The 17,644-nt window shown below is 47.1% G+C and overlaps 6 protein-coding genes across 6 annotated transcripts; 2 read left to right on the plus strand and 4 right to left on the minus strand.

Moving 5' to 3' along the window:
* Nucleotides 1-244: 244 nt before the first annotated feature.
* N7537_008530 (uncharacterized protein) lies at nt 245-2,154 on the minus strand (the record flags this gene model as incomplete). Its single annotated transcript, XM_056899585.1, has 5 exons — nt 245-965; nt 1,016-1,202; nt 1,271-1,278; nt 1,766-1,946; nt 1,995-2,154. The coding sequence occupies 5 exons, from the start codon at nt 2,152-2,154 to the stop codon at nt 245-247; spliced, it is 1,257 nt and encodes a 418-aa protein (XP_056751661.1).
* A 736-nt stretch (nt 2,155-2,890) lies between these two features.
* N7537_008531 (glutathione synthetase ATP-binding domain-like protein) lies at nt 2,891-4,734 on the plus strand (the record flags this gene model as incomplete). Its single annotated transcript, XM_056899586.1, has 3 exons — nt 2,891-2,975; nt 3,126-4,628; nt 4,694-4,734. The coding sequence occupies 3 exons, from the start codon at nt 2,891-2,893 to the stop codon at nt 4,732-4,734; spliced, it is 1,629 nt and encodes a 542-aa protein (XP_056751662.1).
* Nucleotides 4,735-5,158: 424 nt separating this feature from the next.
* On the plus strand, nt 5,159-6,087 carry N7537_008532 (uncharacterized protein; the record flags this gene model as incomplete). Its single annotated transcript, XM_056899587.1, has 2 exons — nt 5,159-5,266; nt 5,329-6,087. The coding sequence occupies 2 exons, from the start codon at nt 5,159-5,161 to the stop codon at nt 6,085-6,087; spliced, it is 867 nt and encodes a 288-aa protein (XP_056751663.1).
* Nucleotides 6,088-6,261: 174 nt separating this feature from the next.
* N7537_008533 (uncharacterized protein) lies at nt 6,262-10,332 on the minus strand (the record flags this gene model as incomplete). Its single annotated transcript, XM_056899588.1, has 1 exon — nt 6,262-10,332. One exon carries the CDS (start codon nt 10,330-10,332, stop codon nt 6,262-6,264), a length of 4,071 nt encoding a protein of 1,356 aa, XP_056751664.1.
* A 1,983-nt stretch (nt 10,333-12,315) lies between these two features.
* On the minus strand, nt 12,316-13,833 carry N7537_008534 (uncharacterized protein; the record flags this gene model as incomplete). Its single annotated transcript, XM_056899589.1, has 6 exons — nt 12,316-12,576; nt 12,609-12,959; nt 13,044-13,110; nt 13,159-13,299; nt 13,348-13,632; nt 13,775-13,833. 6 exons carry the CDS (start codon nt 13,831-13,833, stop codon nt 12,316-12,318), a joined length of 1,164 nt encoding a protein of 387 aa, XP_056751665.1.
* Nucleotides 13,834-16,006: 2,173 nt separating this feature from the next.
* N7537_008535 (uncharacterized protein) lies at nt 16,007-17,346 on the minus strand (the record flags this gene model as incomplete). Its single annotated transcript, XM_056899590.1, has 3 exons — nt 16,007-16,170; nt 16,248-17,190; nt 17,269-17,346. 3 exons carry the CDS (start codon nt 17,344-17,346, stop codon nt 16,007-16,009), a joined length of 1,185 nt encoding a protein of 394 aa, XP_056751666.1.
* Between the last annotated feature and the right edge of the window lie 298 nt (nt 17,347-17,644).

Consider the following 17,644-nt stretch of genomic DNA (forward strand, 5'->3'; position numbering starts at 1 on the left):
TACTCCTAGTAGTGTTATTCACACGCCTCATAATCTAGCAAGAAGTAATCAATACAATGTCTGAATATTTCCCCTGAACACGATGTCTATATGACAAGGCTCGATAAATTTAGACTGATGATAGATAAAAGGGAAGATAATGAAATACGGTGAGGAGATGCGGTATAGTACCATGAAAGAGAGAAATTTCTACAAGTAAGCACGCCAGTCATGTCCAGGGCTTGCAAACCCAGATATGGCCGTCTTATGGATGTGCTCTTGCTGCAGTCTCTTCCATCTCGTCATGGCTATCCGGCTGCATCAATCCAATCTCATTCAGGCCATCTTCATCATCAATATTGTCATAACTCCTAAATGCCGCCCAGAAAACCGGAGCAGCAGCAATCATCGTTGCCGCTAGTCCTGTGTACATGTATATCACCTTCGGATCAACCGCAACTGGTGAGAGAGCCATCCCCAAAGCAGACCCAATTGCAGCGGTCACCTGTCGCAGGGCCTGCACCAGGCTGCGCATGTCCTTTGGTGCTTCTGAGTAGCTGTACTCAGACAGAGTAGTAAATCCCAGGATCTCGGCGAAGGCGAGCAGGAAATAGGAGGGGGTTTGCACCCAAACACTGATATTGTTGGGTATTTTACCCCCGTCCGAATCGGCGCAATTCCGTGGAGACTCATAGCACGGTCCCCGTGTATAGATCAGCTTTTGCAAACCTGCAGCATAGCCCATTGACGAGCTGATCGTAATAAACGACCAAGTCATACGGGAAATCGACCCGAATGCGACACCGTACGTTTGAAGCCCGGGATAAAGAAGCTGCTGGATGATCGGACCGAGCAGTACACAGGCAATGGGGTTCAGTGCTTGAATGGTGTCGTTGGGGATAACACCCAGCTTCATTTGACCCGCTTGAGAGACAAAGTTATTGGTGATTTGGTTCATACATAGGTAGAATGGTACAAAGCAAGCCCTAGCACCAATATTAGTAAAGCATATTGACCGACTTTCATGGCGACAAACATGACTTTGCAGGCTTTGAGGCCCCTTTTCATCTCCAAGACAAACAAATTATCCCATGGAACTGTTCTACCATATTTCTCGGCTTGGAATCTGGGCTTTGCTGCGTCGAGTCGGAATCGTTCTCGGGCGGAGTATACAAGAACTTTCCCTGCCTGGGGCAGCACATTCCCATCTGGCGCGAGGTTGACTGTCTCGTCTTTAGCACTTCTAGTATTGTATATATTGAATGGAAGAGGGCAAGTCCTCGTGACTTACCAAATGACCTTTGCCAAAATAGCAGCAAAGGAATTGGAACCCAGACGAAACATAGGGGCAGTAGGTAGGCTGCCCAGAAACCAACCTCTCTCTCCAAGTAAGTCGAAGCAATTAGAGAGAGACTTCCAATGTTGGTGAACCTTTCTATGTCAGCTGGCTCTATATGTTTGCAACGGGGTGCCCTATACCAGTAGAAAACATTGTATATATATTGAAGAGTTAACGTGCGATCCGCGATGACTCTCTCCCCTTTATTAGTGACTACAAACTGTGGAGTTAAAACTGTATATTGATCACCTATAAAAGGGGAGACTGTGGCCTTGATACCCCCAGTTCCTAGACCTAGCAGGACCATGGCAAGCGCCAATCCAAAAGTCTTGATAGAAAGTTGGGTTACCGCTGGAAGTGATGTGACAAAGAGCACCACACACCCACATGTATTTAGGCTGGCGATGGTCAGCTTCAACTCGTATGTGAAAGGAACGTGTAACTAACATGTAAGAGATGCATAATGTTTTGTATCTCCCAATCCATGCGTCGGATAGAATAGCAAATGGTAAAGGGGCTATGAATGAGAAGAAAGAGAAGGCATTGGAGATGTTTGTTGCCGTTGCTTGACCAAGACCCAGAACCCCCGGGACCTCAATACTATCACGGTCATTTTGCATATAGTTCTCTGGAGATGGTTAAGACCCATTGGTAGCCCGTTGGCTTTGACACTTACGCCATGGAGCGGTGACGGCATAGTACGTGAATCTTTCCAACGCACCAGCTACAAGAGCTATCCAAACAATGAGCGGGACTGAGTCCACCACATGCGGTAGGGTTTTGAGTTCGTCCTCGGTTGCATCCCGTCTCTCACGTTCGGTGGTCTGGATATTCATATTGTTAACTTAGTACCTGAGGAAGAAAGGTCCAGTGTGACAGTTTATTAAACCGAACTCCACCGTTCTTGCAAATCTCTTGTTGGGGGGGGGGGGGGGGGGGGGGGGGGGGGGTCGCATTGACTATGACGAAAACATATGAGAAATGATGAACTAGATGGCCACGTAGTATTAGTGGACTGCTAGTCCTGAAATTCTCTTTACGCATTGCGTATCTCAAACAAGACAAGGGTTTCTTGCGTCTGTGCTTAAGATGTATAATGCATGCGGTAGAACACACCTATGAGATATTGCCATGTATTCACTACGATAGTTGAAAGTACCGTCCTGGGCCTATGGTGCAAGACAAACATATTATGGCGATACAATTGAGCAAAGATAGGGACAGGAACATTGAATGAGTCGTGGTTGGACTCTACTAAAAGGGGCTAAGCGTTGTGGAAATCTCGGGAGGTTTCAAGGTTCAATGTTCCTCCGAGATCGATACACGCGCTAGATTCCCTGTTCGGTCTGTTTTGTCGCTCGGATTGTATTTTATACCAGTAAATTATTGTATTTCGGTTTGTTTGCCGGTAAATATACGTATTAATACTTATGTACGTATCTTGATACCGTAATATCGTCCCCGTTGCGTCCTGATCTCAAACGAGGATTCAGTATATATCCGACGGAGTCTCCACGGCTTGCCATTTTCAATTAGTACAACCCCCCCCCCCACTGTCTGCAAATACCTACAATGCAAACAGCGCCCATGGACTTGACTAGCATCAGCAAAGAGGCATTTGCCTTCGAAACCTTCCTGCTTGCCATTGATAGCGAAGGTATGCAGACAGATTACTGCTAGTGATATGACCAGGGTACACTAACCAAGGCGGTCACGGTAGTTTACGTAAACGTCTCCTGTCGCTGGCGGTTCAAACCAACAGTAAAGACGCCATGCTTCTTTCATAGTCTTGATCTGTTCTTGACAGTTGATTCCACATATTCTACCGAGAATGGTCAGATTGCGTCTGCCACGGGCACCGTTCTTGAACATCTCGTTCGGACGATTCGAGCGTCTAGCGACGAGGTCGAAGTGGCAACGAAGTTAATTCTGGTTCCTCATGGAGGGTATCTCTGTAGGGGAGATATTCTCGACTTGAGGTTGCGGGATTCTGAATATGTGGAGTCGGTCGTTCAATTCACGAGTCCGGATAGTGGCTTTTCGCCTATTCCGGGCCAGGGAGACAAGTCTCTTCTGGCCTTTTTGCCTTCTTCTCCCGGGGCATTCCTCCTGAAGAAAGTTAAAAGACTGACCGCAGAGATGCTGGAGGAAGACTTGAAAGTCCGATTGTCTTTTGATTGGATACTTCCAACTAAGCCAACCCGACGCAAAATTGCTATGGTAGGTGGGCGTCCGGCGTTCAACATCACCAAAGGATCATTCGGTCATCAGGGAGCATACGAGGCCACTAAAGCTCTCGATATATCTATGGTTATCCTTGATCACCCAGGACATTGGCTCCAAGATGAGAAGTATTCTTATATACGGGATGGCTTCATTGCCATTGATGTGACTGATGATGCGGGGCTTCCTGGAAGGATTGTCGAGGCATTGAAAGGAAAAGGATTCGATGGTCTCCTGACATTGTCAGACGAATTTGTTATCCCGACTGCCAAAGCAGCCGAAACCTTGGGTCTTCCAACTGAACCTATAGCGTCATTCCTGCAGGCTCATAACAAGTACGAGGCACGAAAATTACTCAGTCCCAATATCCAGAGTCTACTCGTGAACAGTGTAGCGCAACTGGAGGACTTGGCCGTAGCTGCACAGTTGCAAAATTTCCAGTACCCCTTGATTGTGAAACCATGTCGGGGTGGCGGTTCCCGAGGGGTAAAGAAAGCCAAAGATCCTTCGAGCCTCCATCAAGCCGTAAAACAGCTGGAAGAGACTGGGCTTTCGAAACACGGCATTTTGATCGAAACCTACATTGATGGTCCAGAGGTGGATGCCAATTTTGCTCTTTGGGATGGAGACCTTCTCTTCTGTGAGATATCAGATGATTTTCCATGCCAAGCAGACGCAATAGATGCTTCGGTGGCCGACAATTTCGCGGAGACAGTGATGATCCTACCGAGCCTACTAGATCCGGAAGAGCTACAGGACATTCAAACGTCACTATACCAAGGCCTCCTCAAGCTAGGATTCCGCTCAGGCGTCTTTCACCTCGAAGCCCGAGTGAAGAACTCCTCCATGCGGTATCAGGAGACCGATGGCGTGATCGAACTTGCCCACACGGGATCAAACGCGAGCTCCAAGCCGGAGGTGGTTTTGATCGAGGTCAATGCTCGGCCACCTGGTCTACAGGCCATTTTTGCGGTTGCCTACACCTTCGGGGTGGATTACACTGCCCTCCAAATCCTTCGGGCTCTCGACGATCGCGAGCGCTTTGCCGCTTTAGCTCAACCTTTCGCCCCTCATAGCCAGTACCATTGTGAGATCTTTTTTATTCCTGTACATCGAGAGAATATTCGGGTCCCCGAGAACTTTTGCGAGCAGGTGCTTCAGCAACTGCCGGAAATCGCGCCCCACGTGACTAGGGCTGAACGGACTGCGTTAAAGAAGGTGGTGTCACCGGTGGGAGGCACTGGTTTTATTGCTTATTTTCTAATCTGGTCGAGGACCAGTAGAAAGGAAGTCTTGGATATAGGTGAACGTATTCAGGAAGTGTCGAGAAGAGTATTGGATGGTGTTTAACCAATCAAAGTGGTTCGAACTATATATAGCCCGATAGTTATCGTTTTGATAATTACTTTCATAAATATTTTATTACAGTAATTTTCAATGATTGAAACTAGGTATGTATCATTTTACCTACTAGCATTAATATTCTAGAAACGAAAGCGATTATCTTAGTATAAAATACTATACTTGGGTATAAATAGCTGAGACTCCCCCTAGGGCCTGATTCCTATCCCACCACATAGACCATATACCTACGTTTTAACACCACCCATCCCCAAAATGGAAGAATCCCTCATCCTGTCCAAATTCGACAACCTTGTCCAATCCGGCATCGTCCAATACGATGATAAACAACAAATCATCGAGCACATTGATGGCGACCTCAAAGTACTCATCATCCCTTCCCCGACCATAATCCAAATCAAACATCTAGTAACGCGATGGCCCAGTTTCAATTTGTCCTCACTTCTGCCCTCATTAAAAAGCCCACCCTAACAACCGCCGAGTCCCAACCCGATGCCAACACCCAAAAACCCGAAAAACGAGAAGGCAGCGACATAAGCACAACCGGATTCGAGCTCGGCGCCCTAGACAGCCACTTAGTGATCGTGAACAAGTTCTGCTTCGCGCGACCCCACCTCATGCTCCTCACGTTCGATGGATACAAACGACAATATGAGGCGCTCGACAAATCCGATCTAAACGACACGTGGCAGCTGCTGAACTCTGCACAGAGCGACTACGTTGCGTTTTACAACTGCGGCCCGAATGGCGGATGCAGTCGCCTGCATAAGCATCTGCAGGTGATGCCCTTGCCGGCGAACAGTTTTGCTGCCTTTCTGGATTCTCCAGATGAGACTGAGACTAAAGTTCCATTTCGGTGGTTCTATCGACGCTTTGAGGGTAATGTGACATCCGCTGCGTTGTTCGGAACCTACAAAGACCTGCTGGAGGAGGCTACAAAGGTGGGCGGGGAGTATACGACGGATGCACCGCCTGGAGCGGTCTGTCCGCATAATGTAATTTTTACTAAGAGGTGGATGATTGTGCTGCCGAGAAGACGAGGCGCGATTAATAAGGAGGCTGGGGTGAATTCGTTGGGAATGCTGGGGGTTATCGCTGTGGCTACGACGAAGGAGATTGATAATTGGGTCAGGTTGGGGTTGACGGAGTCACTAGCAGAGCTGGGAGTGCCTAAGGGGATATAATTGCCAATGTTCTTTGCGAATGGCAATGTGGAGGTAGGTTGAGCCTGTAGTCGGCGATATGTTAGTAGAATTACAGATAACCCACGTTGATAAATATGTCACATCGAACCTAAATTTGCATCTTCAAAACTAGAGAGTTGTAAAATATCTAAAAATAGTGCATCCTGTTAGAAACTAATCAAGTTTCCAACCGTTGCGTGCTCGCATCCCAGCGAACCAGTCCTGCACATATGACAACCCAGCATGAGGACCATAAATTTCCGTTTCCCACTGAGGCAACGGGGCATCAAGTCCAGTCTCCTGCAGACATGTTTCACGCAACTGCTCGAGACTTCCACCACGGTCATAGATAGAGGATTCACTAATCTGACTACGTTCCATCCGCATCTGGGTCCGCAATGCCTCAGTCTCAGCCTCATTTACAGTAAAATCGTCGTTGACAACGGTACCATACGCAACACGCGCCCCCTCAAACGTGACAAGCTTTCGGTGTACTTCCAGAGCAATCTTTTCTGCCGGACGTGTCAAAGGATCACCCAATCCACCTCCTCCCCAAGTAACCCACTCGAGAAGATCACCCGGATCAACGCGAATGTGATCACACTTGGAAGGCAAAATCTCAGTCGGAGGACTGTCCTCGGACTTGGAATACCGGTAGAGGATTTTGCGGGATCGTTGTCCTGGCTTTCCGCCCTTCAATCCCCATGGCTTGGTGAACCACCGGTCATCGTGGAGACTGAATTCCCCGCGGGCTAGAAATCGGTATAGCGTGCGCTGAGCATTACCACCACGGTAAAATCCGGCGCCACCACTATCAGCGACGCTCTCATTTGCTTCAATACGCAACGGGTAATTGAGCTCTATTATTTCTGTGGGGATGGACTTGATAGCGGGGAAAAGACAGTGGCAATCAGGGCCATCGCCGGCTTGCCGTGCAGGCACACCTCCAAATCCAATCTGGTAGAGCTGGTACCACTCTCCGTCCGGCTTGAATCCAGAGTAGAAGAAGTGTGGTGAGTCACTAAATCCGGCTGCAGCCTGGTAAGCGTCTTGCTTTTGGCCAATTAGGGCTTGTACAATATCCAAGGTCCGTCCGAGGAAGTGAGTTCGACATGAGATTGGCGCAGGGCGAACAGGCTTGAGCACTGATCCTTGAGGGATGTACACATCAATCAAGTCATGGAAACCGTCATTGATAACCGTGCCCGGGGCAGCGGCTGCAATGAGGTAGTAACCAATGAACATCCTGAACATTGTCTCCGAGAGATAGAAGTTGATACTACGTTCGCTCTGGGGAGAAGTGCCACTCCAGTCAAATTGGAGCCGGTTGCCATCCACCTTTTTCATGGAGCAGGAGAGTGCCCAAGGTCCCACACCGTGACCATCGTCGTCGACGAAGTCTGTGAATTTGCTTTCCAGATCATCGAATTGGCGCTCGATGATCTTCGCGAATCCACTTCGGTTCCGGTACAGCAGCTCCGAGCACGCGGCGAGGTATACTTCACTTCCGAAACGGGTGGCCAATTCGCGAACTCTGGTGGCTGCCATAGAACAGGATGCTACAATAGCAGTCAGGTCAGAGCGATACCATGCCGGTTGGCGAGAGTTTCGACAAAGAAGGTCGACCAGATCTTTGTTCATAACACCGCGGGTATACAGCTTTATGCATGGAATCTGCACGCCGTCATCAAAGACGGATGTCGCGTTGATGGACATGCTTCCTGGAACGATACCTCCAACGTCTGTCAGGTGGCCAAATTGCGATGCAAATCCAATGACCCGACCGTTGTGGAAAATAGGCAAAAAGGCGATGATGTCGTTCAGGTGGCTGATGGCACCCTGCACTTGGTAAGTGTCGTTGGTGATAAACACATCGCCTTCCTCGATTGTACCGTTCCAGACATCGAGGAACTGTGTGATGAAACTGCCAAACTGACCAACTAGCATTTTGCCCTCGCAGTCGGTTATGACATTGAATTCATCCTGTTGCTCTCTGATGGCAGGGGACATGCTGCATCGTAGCATCATTTTGTCCATCTCGCTGCGAATGGAGGCCAGTGTTGAGGAGATCAGCGTAGGAATTAATGGAGTACTTTTGACAAGCTCTTTGGCTGACTCGGCAGTGTGTGTGGTAACGGAAACAGGTTTCTTTTCCAGAGGATTGATCAAAATATTACCGATGCTATCGATTTCACCATAGTACCCAGGTAAGATGAGTGTGTTGCTGTCCATTTCGGAGATAATACACGGACCCGTGACTTGGATACCCTGCTTGCTAATCTTCTGACGATCCCACAGGGCTGCCAATTTTTCTTCGCCTTGCACGATGATATTCTGCTCGCCAATCTTTGCGTCTGAGGGTGGAATCGTCCCTTTAGCAACTTGGGGAATGTCAATACCAGGCGAGGCGTCTTCCAACACAACTCCCAGCCTCATCAATTCAAGCTCAAAGTCAGGTAAACAGTAAGTAAACATCTGCTGGTGCTGCTGGTCGAACTTTTGTCGCAACACATCATGCCATTTCTCAGTATTCAGGGTCAAGTCTTCTTCGGTGATCTCGATTGTTATCATCAAAGCTTGGCCTTTGTACCGAAGATCTGCTTGATATGCTGTTTTCCATGACAAGGGCCACAGATCCCCCGCTGTTCTCGACAAGGTATCCCGACACTCTTGCTCTAGCGTTTGGTACTGTTCCCGTGCCTCGAGAACAGTGGTTCCAGAGACAATACGGATGAAGGTGGCGGATTGCTCGTGTCTAAGTTTAGTGGTCACATCACCCTGTGCACATAGGATTCCAGGAGAAGGCGGGATAATCACAGGCCAGGCCCCGAGAAGTTGACCCACCGCGTTTGCATGCAAAGGACCGGCACCACCGAAAGCGACCAGTGCAAATTCACGAGGGTCATAGCCCTGCTCCACAGAGACAAGACGCAAGGCACCATACATTGTCTCGTTGATGATTGTGATGATATCCTCGGCTGTTTGGATAACTGGAAGCTTCATTTGGTTCGCAATATCCTCGACAGCAGTTATAGCAGCCTGGACATCTAACGCGAACTCACCACCCAACAATGTTTTGGGTAAATATCCCAGGACCAAATTTGCGTCCGTGACTGTGGCTTGCTTTCCGCCTTTTCCATAGGATGCAGGTCCCGGTGCTGCGCCAGCGCTCTCGGGGCCTACCCGCAAGGTCTCCGTGAGCTCCATATATGTTGTGATCGACCCACCCCCAGCTCCCACGGTCTTGATGTCAACTGCAGGCGCCCGAACAGAAAGACTCTCTACAACAGTCTCTCGTCGGAGCTGAGGCTGGCCATTGTAAATTAGTGCGCAGTCGGTAGAAGTTCCTCCCATGTCCAAGGTAATCAGATTCTTGTACGGGGTACTCCGAGCCACAACATCTGCCACTCCTTTGACACCTCCTGCGGGTCCCGACATGAGAATGTTGACTGGTAGCTCCGAAGCGAGAGTTAAACTAGTCAAACCACCATCGCTCTTGAGAACTCGAATAGCTTCACTTTCCGCCGCAAGCGCCTTAGACAAATTGAACAAATATTTCTGGACTACCGGCTTCACCAGCGTATTCGTGCAGGTTGTGACCGTCCGTTCATACTCCCCGACTTCACGGAGGACATCTGTAGAACAAGTGATGGCGATATCTGCTCCAAGTTCCTCGCGGACTATTTGCGCAACCACCTGTTCATGGGCCTCGTTGCTATGGGAGTTCAATAGCGAGATAGCGATTGCTTCTGGCTTCTGTCGTGCCAGCTCTTTCAGGCTTTGTCGCAGATCCTCAATATCAACTGCCGTGACTGTTTCGCCCTGTACTGACATGCGCTCTTTACATTGAACGACTCGCTCAAGCGGCACTATAGGCTCGGGCGGGGTCCAGTGTAGCCACGCACCCAGTCCACCTGGGATCTGGGAGCGGCGCAAAGCCAATATATCCTTATGGCCAGCAGTAACAATTAGCGCGGTGCGAGCGCCCTTCCCTTCGAGAACTGCATTGGTTGCCGTTGTCGTGCCATGGTGAATGAATTGGAAAGTCCCTGACCAGCCGAACTGCTTATTGAGTAATTCTCGCGCCTTTGCAATGCCTTGTTGGATCCCGATACTTTGATCTGGGATGGTTGTTGGAACTTTTGCGCGCACTGTTTGTCCATGCGGGGTGAACACGTAAACATCGGTGAATGTCCCGCCAACATCAACTCCGAGTTGATATCCCTTCTCTAGGGGCTCTTGCATGGTGCAGTTTCGGTATGTTTGAACCTTCAATAGGTTTGGGGGGAGGGGAGCGATGAGGGGAAGTTCAGGATCATTAAAACGTGTTAAAAATCATTACCTCAGCACCTAAGGGTTGAGCCTGGGATACACCAATGTTATCGCATTTTGAGTGGGCTAATGAGTCCGCTATCACTAAACGGGGGGATGAAGTGGCATTCATTACCTTGTTCAGACCAGTGGGGCGCATATTGCCAATGAGGTGGTTCATGCAGGGTGGATGTATATGCAACTAGTCAGGCTCTACATGAGAGGTTGGTTTCCACTGAACTACTATATACTTAGACGCTTCGACTATTTCTTAACTTTTCGGCCTTAGTGGTGCCAACTAAGGCGATGATGTCGCCGGAGCGGCACAAATATTAATATCGCGGACAGATATTTCCCTGTTGTTATGCGAGAAGAGCACATCCTCAAATTCAATGTATCCCTCAATAGGACCAATGTCAAAATCACCGGGCTTTTTAATCACAGTCGGTTTGGTAGGAAGTAAATCGAGAAGCCGTTTAGCATCTATGGAATTTGCGGTCAGCCACCTGTGATTTTTTGGCAAATACTTGATCGACGCGATGGGAATTGTATCACAAAGACAAAGTCTCCGGGTGATGCTCGGAGTTGACTGATTTCATTGGCGACAAGGTGTGCAAGGATGATAAAAGAAGCTGGAAAGCATGTCTCTATCAAACAAGTCAAGTACACGTCTCGATCGGAATATCCTTGTTTTGCGGTAAGATGTTTGTCGGCTGCCTCTGTGACGCGAAACTTATCATATGCGAATATGTTAAATGAACAAGCCGTTAACCATCCTTGAATGGCTTTGTGTACCCCGCGCCTAGCCTTGTTCCGCCTATGTCGGCGACGATTTTAGACGTTCCAGTGGGATGTAGTAAGTTCCAATGCCAAAAGTGTTAGCATACATAATGCCGCTAATGATCAGAACTTGAGATAAATAAGGACCAACGCAACAAACAAGTCAATGGTCGCTGTAATTATTTCTAGGAAGCTGGTTTCCAAGACGTTCGTGAGTGCGCCTTGCTCAATAGCTTTCATAACATCGGTAGTGTCTTGCTCGAAGTGAATTTCCATCCTGAGTTCATAGAAATGTGTAAAGATTTCCTATATATAGGATAGGCCGGGTGTGGGCTTTGCAGAAGGCTAAGGAGTCTAAGGAATGAGTCAAATAGTTTAGGCAAGCAAAATGGTTGCCTAAGTACTCATTACCTCCAGTTTCTTGCTCCGTTGCTTCTTTCTCAGGACTTGGCGAGCCAATTTTCGTTCCATATGACACCCAGTCTACCCTTGATTAACGGATATATATTTCACGTTTGATCAGGAGTTCACCGTGCCTGAACTTTCAAAATAGCTAGTTATGGCTGTTCTGTGCCTCATTATTCTATGATCAATCAGTATTCAACGCATGAGTTAGCATGGAACGAACCATCCCTTTCCCTCCAACTAAATCCAAATATGTTCAGAGGCCAGGCTGCGTCAGCTGATATCCATGAGGTATCATCCGTTGCGGTTGTGGCATATATTAATGATCTCCCGATAAAAGCAAATGCAAAGGTATTCGCAGATTCATATTTACTTCCTGTTGTCTCACAATGAGGCCCTCCCATCTTTATAAGTCAGTGTCAATGCCCTAATGAAAGTGTGCTTTTGGTCTTACCTGCTCTAACCATCATTCTATCTTGCCGGCCGCGCAATCCGAGCTCGCATTTGTTCCTTAAACTCTTAATCTTACTGCACCCCATCCCGCTCCAAGAGTTCCCCAAGCCGGCCCAGTTGACTGGTACTGACTTCATCATAATTGATATGTATGCTCGTCCCAAGGTGGGTGCAGCACCTTGATACCACGAATGCGATTGTATACCAACCGCAGCGCAATCATAAAAACCTTCGGATTGTCCAGGCCTTCCATTTTCCATTCCTTGGCATAGGGTAAGCTTAGAAGAGCCATCTGGTAATGTTCTTGGTCGCTGGGCTGCGTTCTTTCTGTGAACTGCTCCCAGGTCTTCGCATTGTGCCCTCGCTCAATGTCTCGCCCTCGTTCGATCTCTTCGCGTTGTGCAAAAGCAAGCTCATCCGTATCGTGAAGATCAAAGGCTTTTCATCTTCACTGGCATCGTCTTGAATATGGTCATCCTTATTCGGCTGTTCCGCATCAATATATTCATCGTCCAAGGCATTCTCTTCATCGTCGGGGCACTGTATTCAGCATCATCATCCTCAGCAACAACAATGTAGTTGAAGACTGGTCTTTTGCGAGTGTTAGCCTCCTTCCGGGCTAAGCGCTCATCCGAGCGTTCGGATTGCCTGTCGTTGAGGTACTGAGCAAGATCTTGATCTATCTGTTTTTCAGCGGCGGATTTTCGTTGTAAGAGTACTTTCCCATCCTGGCTCTCATGGCATAGGTTGACATCTGACTGGACCGATTTGAGATCTTTGAGCATGATCGATCGAAATACAAGGTCCTGTCTATTGATAGCGAGCTGGAGACAGGTCTTTTCAACTTGCTTTGAGTTCCTAAACTGGTCGTGTGAGTTTGCAGTAGCCACTCGCACCACAGCCAACGGAAACTCGGACGTAATCTGTAAAGTCAGTAAACGCAGAATTTCAATTTGGAGTTAGGGGTAGAGGTGTATGACTAAGGATAAAAAGGAATTTTGACATACACGGAGAGCGCACCCGGCTGCCTGGGCCTCTTGGGCCCAGCTACGACCGGGGGATGTCAGGATGACCCTATTTCAGGCATGGTGAAGATTCAGACCCACTGAGCCCATGTCATACGTTGTGATAAGCACTCGTATGGTGCTTTGGGGATCGTTGAACTCGTTCACCAGGGTATCACGCTCGCTTGGCTCAAGAGCTGAATGAAACGTTCGGGCGTCAACCAGAGCAGCACGCAGAACCACCTCCGCATACCATGCGCTAAGTGGACAAGAATCGACGATCAAGATTTATTGATGGTGGCCAAACCTGTTTTTGTCCACCTCTTCAGATACCTTTCGATCCAGGAGCTGTTGAAAAATCAGTCTTAGCCGTGGCGAGCCATGAACTGAGAACTTCATCAAGCCATCCGTGGAGTGAACGGTGCAGTCGGTATCTTCCTTCGTCACCATATAAACCCATTCGGCGGCAATATTTTCCTGTCGCCATCCGTACAACGTTGCCACATGCGTGTTCGAGTCGCCAAGTTCCAATTTCGCGTTCAAGGATAGCACGAGTAGTTGAGAAGTTCGCGATTGCAAGTTTGCGTAGTGACTTTGTGGCGGCTATGGATTTAGATTTGACCCGCTGTCCAGGATTGGCAGTCCTTTCTATTGCGGTTTCAACAATGTACTCCCTAAACGATCATTGTTAGCATACATATCCAAGATATAGGGGGGTTGTGGGTCAGACTTACTCCGCAGCTTTAGCGTGGAAAGCCTGATACACTATTTTCTCTTCTGTAGAAAGCTCCATATCTGCAGTTCTGAACCCTAGGTCTAGCATGCAAACTGCTCAGTCTGCTAACAAATAAGCCACTATAGGATTATCGCCCCACCGCCCCATTGCCCCACTTCCCCACTGCCTAATCGCACTCTGGCGCTAACCCAATCTGGTAAGCCCGCCCTTCTGGCACAGATCTATATTGTCGAACTCTGATTTAAGAAGTCTGTCCATGAACTTTAGAGAACACATGCGAAGGGGCAGAGTGGCCAAAGATCAAATGCCTAATTTCATAGGGATGATGCCTTGATATGCCTAAATTATATACCGTTTTCGACCGCTATATACCGTATACTATAAATTGAAGGTATTCCTAGTTATACATACCATATATAAGAATAGTTGGCTAGTTATACGGCCTTAACTAGTTAGCTATCTTTTAGCTATTCTTTTTTAGTATCTTTTTCAGTCAGTTTTTCAGTCAGTTTTTCAATCAGTTTTTCAATCAGTTTTCTGAGCTATCTTTTTAGCTATTCTTTTTTGGTATCTTTTTCAGTTAGTTTTTTAGTCAGTTTTTCAGTTACTTTTTCAGTTAGTTTTTTAATCAGTTTTTCAATCAGTTTTTTAATCAGTTTTTCAATCAGTTTTTCAATTAGTTTTTCAATCAGTTTTTCAATCAGTTTTTCAATCAGTTTTTCAACTCAGTTTTTCAATCAGTTTTCTAAGCTATCTTTTTAGATATCCTTTTAGCTATTCTTTTTTATATCTTTTTCAGTCAGTTTTTTAAGCTATCTTTTTAGATATCCTTTTTAGATATCCTTTTAGCTATTCTTTTTTCGTATCTTTTTTAGTCAGTTTTTTAGTTAGTTTTTCAATTAGTTTTTTAAGCTATCTTTTTAGATATCCTTTTTAGCTATCCTTTTAGCTATTCTTTTTTAGGTTTTTCAGTCAGTTTTTCAGTCAGTTTTTCAGTCAGTTTTTCAGTCAGTTTTTCAGTCAGTTTTTCAGTCAGTTTTCTAAGCTATCTTTTTAGATATCCTTTTAGCTATTCTTTTTTAGTATCTTTTTAGGTATATATAAAGGCGGTAAAAAAAAGCACACTTTATTTAAGAAACTTTGAAATCTCTATATTCCTCAAAAATAAAGCTATTCCTACTCCACAAATCATCAGTTTCTTCGAATCCCTAACATCGAAAACCGTCCCAAACGGTATAAACTACCTCCTTATATTAATCTTAAGAGATTTAGCCAGTCGTAATAGCTTTAACGCCTAGGAATAGGCGTATACGGTGATTTATATAGTAGGAATAGCTTCATTCTTATAAACTACCTATGGTCCTATAGATACTTTGCTTATTAAAGCTACCTATTATAATTCAATCGATGTAAAATAAGGCATAATCCAGGCATATTCAGACACCAAGCCTATAAATCAGGCATTTAACCTTTGGCCACTCTGCCCCTTCGCAATCCATCATCTCCTTGCTCAAGGACTGCAACCACTGGGACTGCGGTTGGGTCTTCCAGGCTGCTTTCTATAATGCTGGACTTGGTTCTGAAGTATACCGCGGGGAAGGAGGCACGTTTGGGATACTGATATGCATATTGCGGATGGGGAAGCAAACCACCTGAGATGGGTTGGCACATGAGGATGTTCATGATGCCTTGCAACCTTACTTTGTACATCGCCGAGAATGAAGATATCAGAAGCCTTAAGCATAAGCATCATAAGCATCATTTAAATTCATTCTCGTAAAAGTATTTGTCAAACATGGAGCTTGATTAGCTTTTCGTCACAATATTTATTATACCCTTGCATTGCCTTTTGCGGGTTACCCACAGATCAGTTCATCACATTGTCCTCGCCCCTTCTTTAGCTAGCAAATGAGGTAGTGAATAGAATTATCCTTAGGAATCCTCCAACTTGGACCAGAAGGGTAGCCTGTCTTGGTCCCTATATTATGGGCGTTCTTGAGTTACAAATCTTTCTTCTAAGCTCGGAATACCCAAAGGGCTAGTTCTACCAGGCCTATCTAGCGTCGAACTGAGCTAGATAACTATTGGCTAGACCGGTAACCTGGGATTACACTACTAGCTACACCAACGGTCAAAAAAGCTCAGCGATCGACTCGATAATTGGTAATCTAGCAAATACACATAAGCGATTTCGTAGTGGGGAACAAGTATTGGTATTCGCGAAAGCAACTCAGGCACGCTCAGGCCAGGTCTCAAACTGTTGTGATGTCAAAGGGGACACAGTTACGCTGCTAGACTCCTCTAACAAAGTATCTCCATCGTCCCCTTTGAACACGTACTGGACGGCGTTACGTCCATCCCTAGTCTTCAGAACCATTTGCTCCGTGATTTCATCTGGAGATCGTATCTTGCCAATAACAACGTTTGGCTTGCCACAAATGGTTCCAATTACAAGCTTAGCAAGTTTGTACTTCCGGAGTTCAGGGGGAGCTTTTTCCCCTGTCGACAATGAAAGATAAACGACTTCCATTCTACGCTAGGCCAATAGATAGTCTGGACGTCGAGAGCAGAGAGGGACACGATGACCGAGTTCGGGATGTTGGCATGAATAATGACAACCCCGCTGCACGTGCTGCGGCGCTTGATATAGCAAGCATAATGTTCGGCCACTTCTCGGTCAACCGCGAAGTAGAGATCGGCTTGTCTTCCGGAGAAATCACATCGTGGCGCGGAGACAAGGCATCCGAAGTCTGCGTTGCCATCATCGTCGAATAATCTTGTGACGCGAGCTTGGTCAATTCCCGTGTAAAGGGTTGTATGGCCCGGTGCTCTTGAAGCTGCAGTTGTTGCAGCTTCCGACAAAGCGGTTTCACGCGATAGCCAAGGGACCATTCTCAAAGAATCTGAAATCGATTGCCGTCCAGATCCACCAGAACTACTTTGTCCAGGTCGGGAAGCTTCCCGCCGACTAGCTATATCTCGCTCACGGGAAGCTTCTTGTACTGCCTGGAGGGCGCGGTTGCGTAACTGAAAGGTGTCCCAAATCCAGAACTTGCATGACTCGGTTAGGCGGATTGATCGGAATTTGGGATCCATGAGTGCCTCCTGGAGCTCGTGGTTAATTCCATACAAATTCATGCAGTGGAACCATTCGGCATCATTCTCTGCGCCGGTATCGGGAGAATTATCAAGGTGACCTTCGGCGACGTCAATGAATGGGACACCATGGTAGATGTCATCAGTCTTCCTCTTGGGCTCACCAGGTGGCCAGTTACTCCAATACTCCCAGATACGAGTTGCAGTTTCCGAGTTATAGCCCAGATGTTCGAGTGCGGCCAAAGAGACGAGATGATCCGGGATACTAACAAAGGAATCGGAACTCGAGGAGATCGATACGGGGGTCAGTGGAAGATGCTGTTATTCTTCATCACTAGATCGGTTTAAATGTCGTTTATGAATGCGACGTGTTCCATCAGCCAAAGGAGGGCTAACCAGCCCCAAGTTTTGTAATGTTACTGCATCATCCGAAACCAGGATGTTTGTCCGCATGCCATCATCGCTGGTCGACATAATGGACTTTCGACGCGCCGATAAATATGCCGTTGTGACTGGGTTTCGTTGAACGGGGTGTGACAGCAGAGAACCCGACCCCTGCACCTTGCGAATAGCCACGGGTTCTCTTCAGACGTATAACGATCCAGAGGAACGATGCTCACTAAACTGATAATTGGATGTTTCTGAAGAATGATACCGAGTTCTCTACCAGAGGAAGTTGATGAGATTGGGGAATGTAGTATGACTTGTAGAAAAATAAGTTCCGTTGCCCTTTTAGTCGGCGGCACCTCCCAACACAATACCCGTGGACCTG

Source organism: Penicillium hordei, assembly GCF_028827395.1.
Source record: "Penicillium hordei strain IBT 12815 chromosome Unknown utg000004l_segment0_segment0, whole genome shotgun sequence".
Taxonomy (NCBI): domain Eukaryota; kingdom Fungi; phylum Ascomycota; class Eurotiomycetes; order Eurotiales; family Aspergillaceae; genus Penicillium; species Penicillium hordei.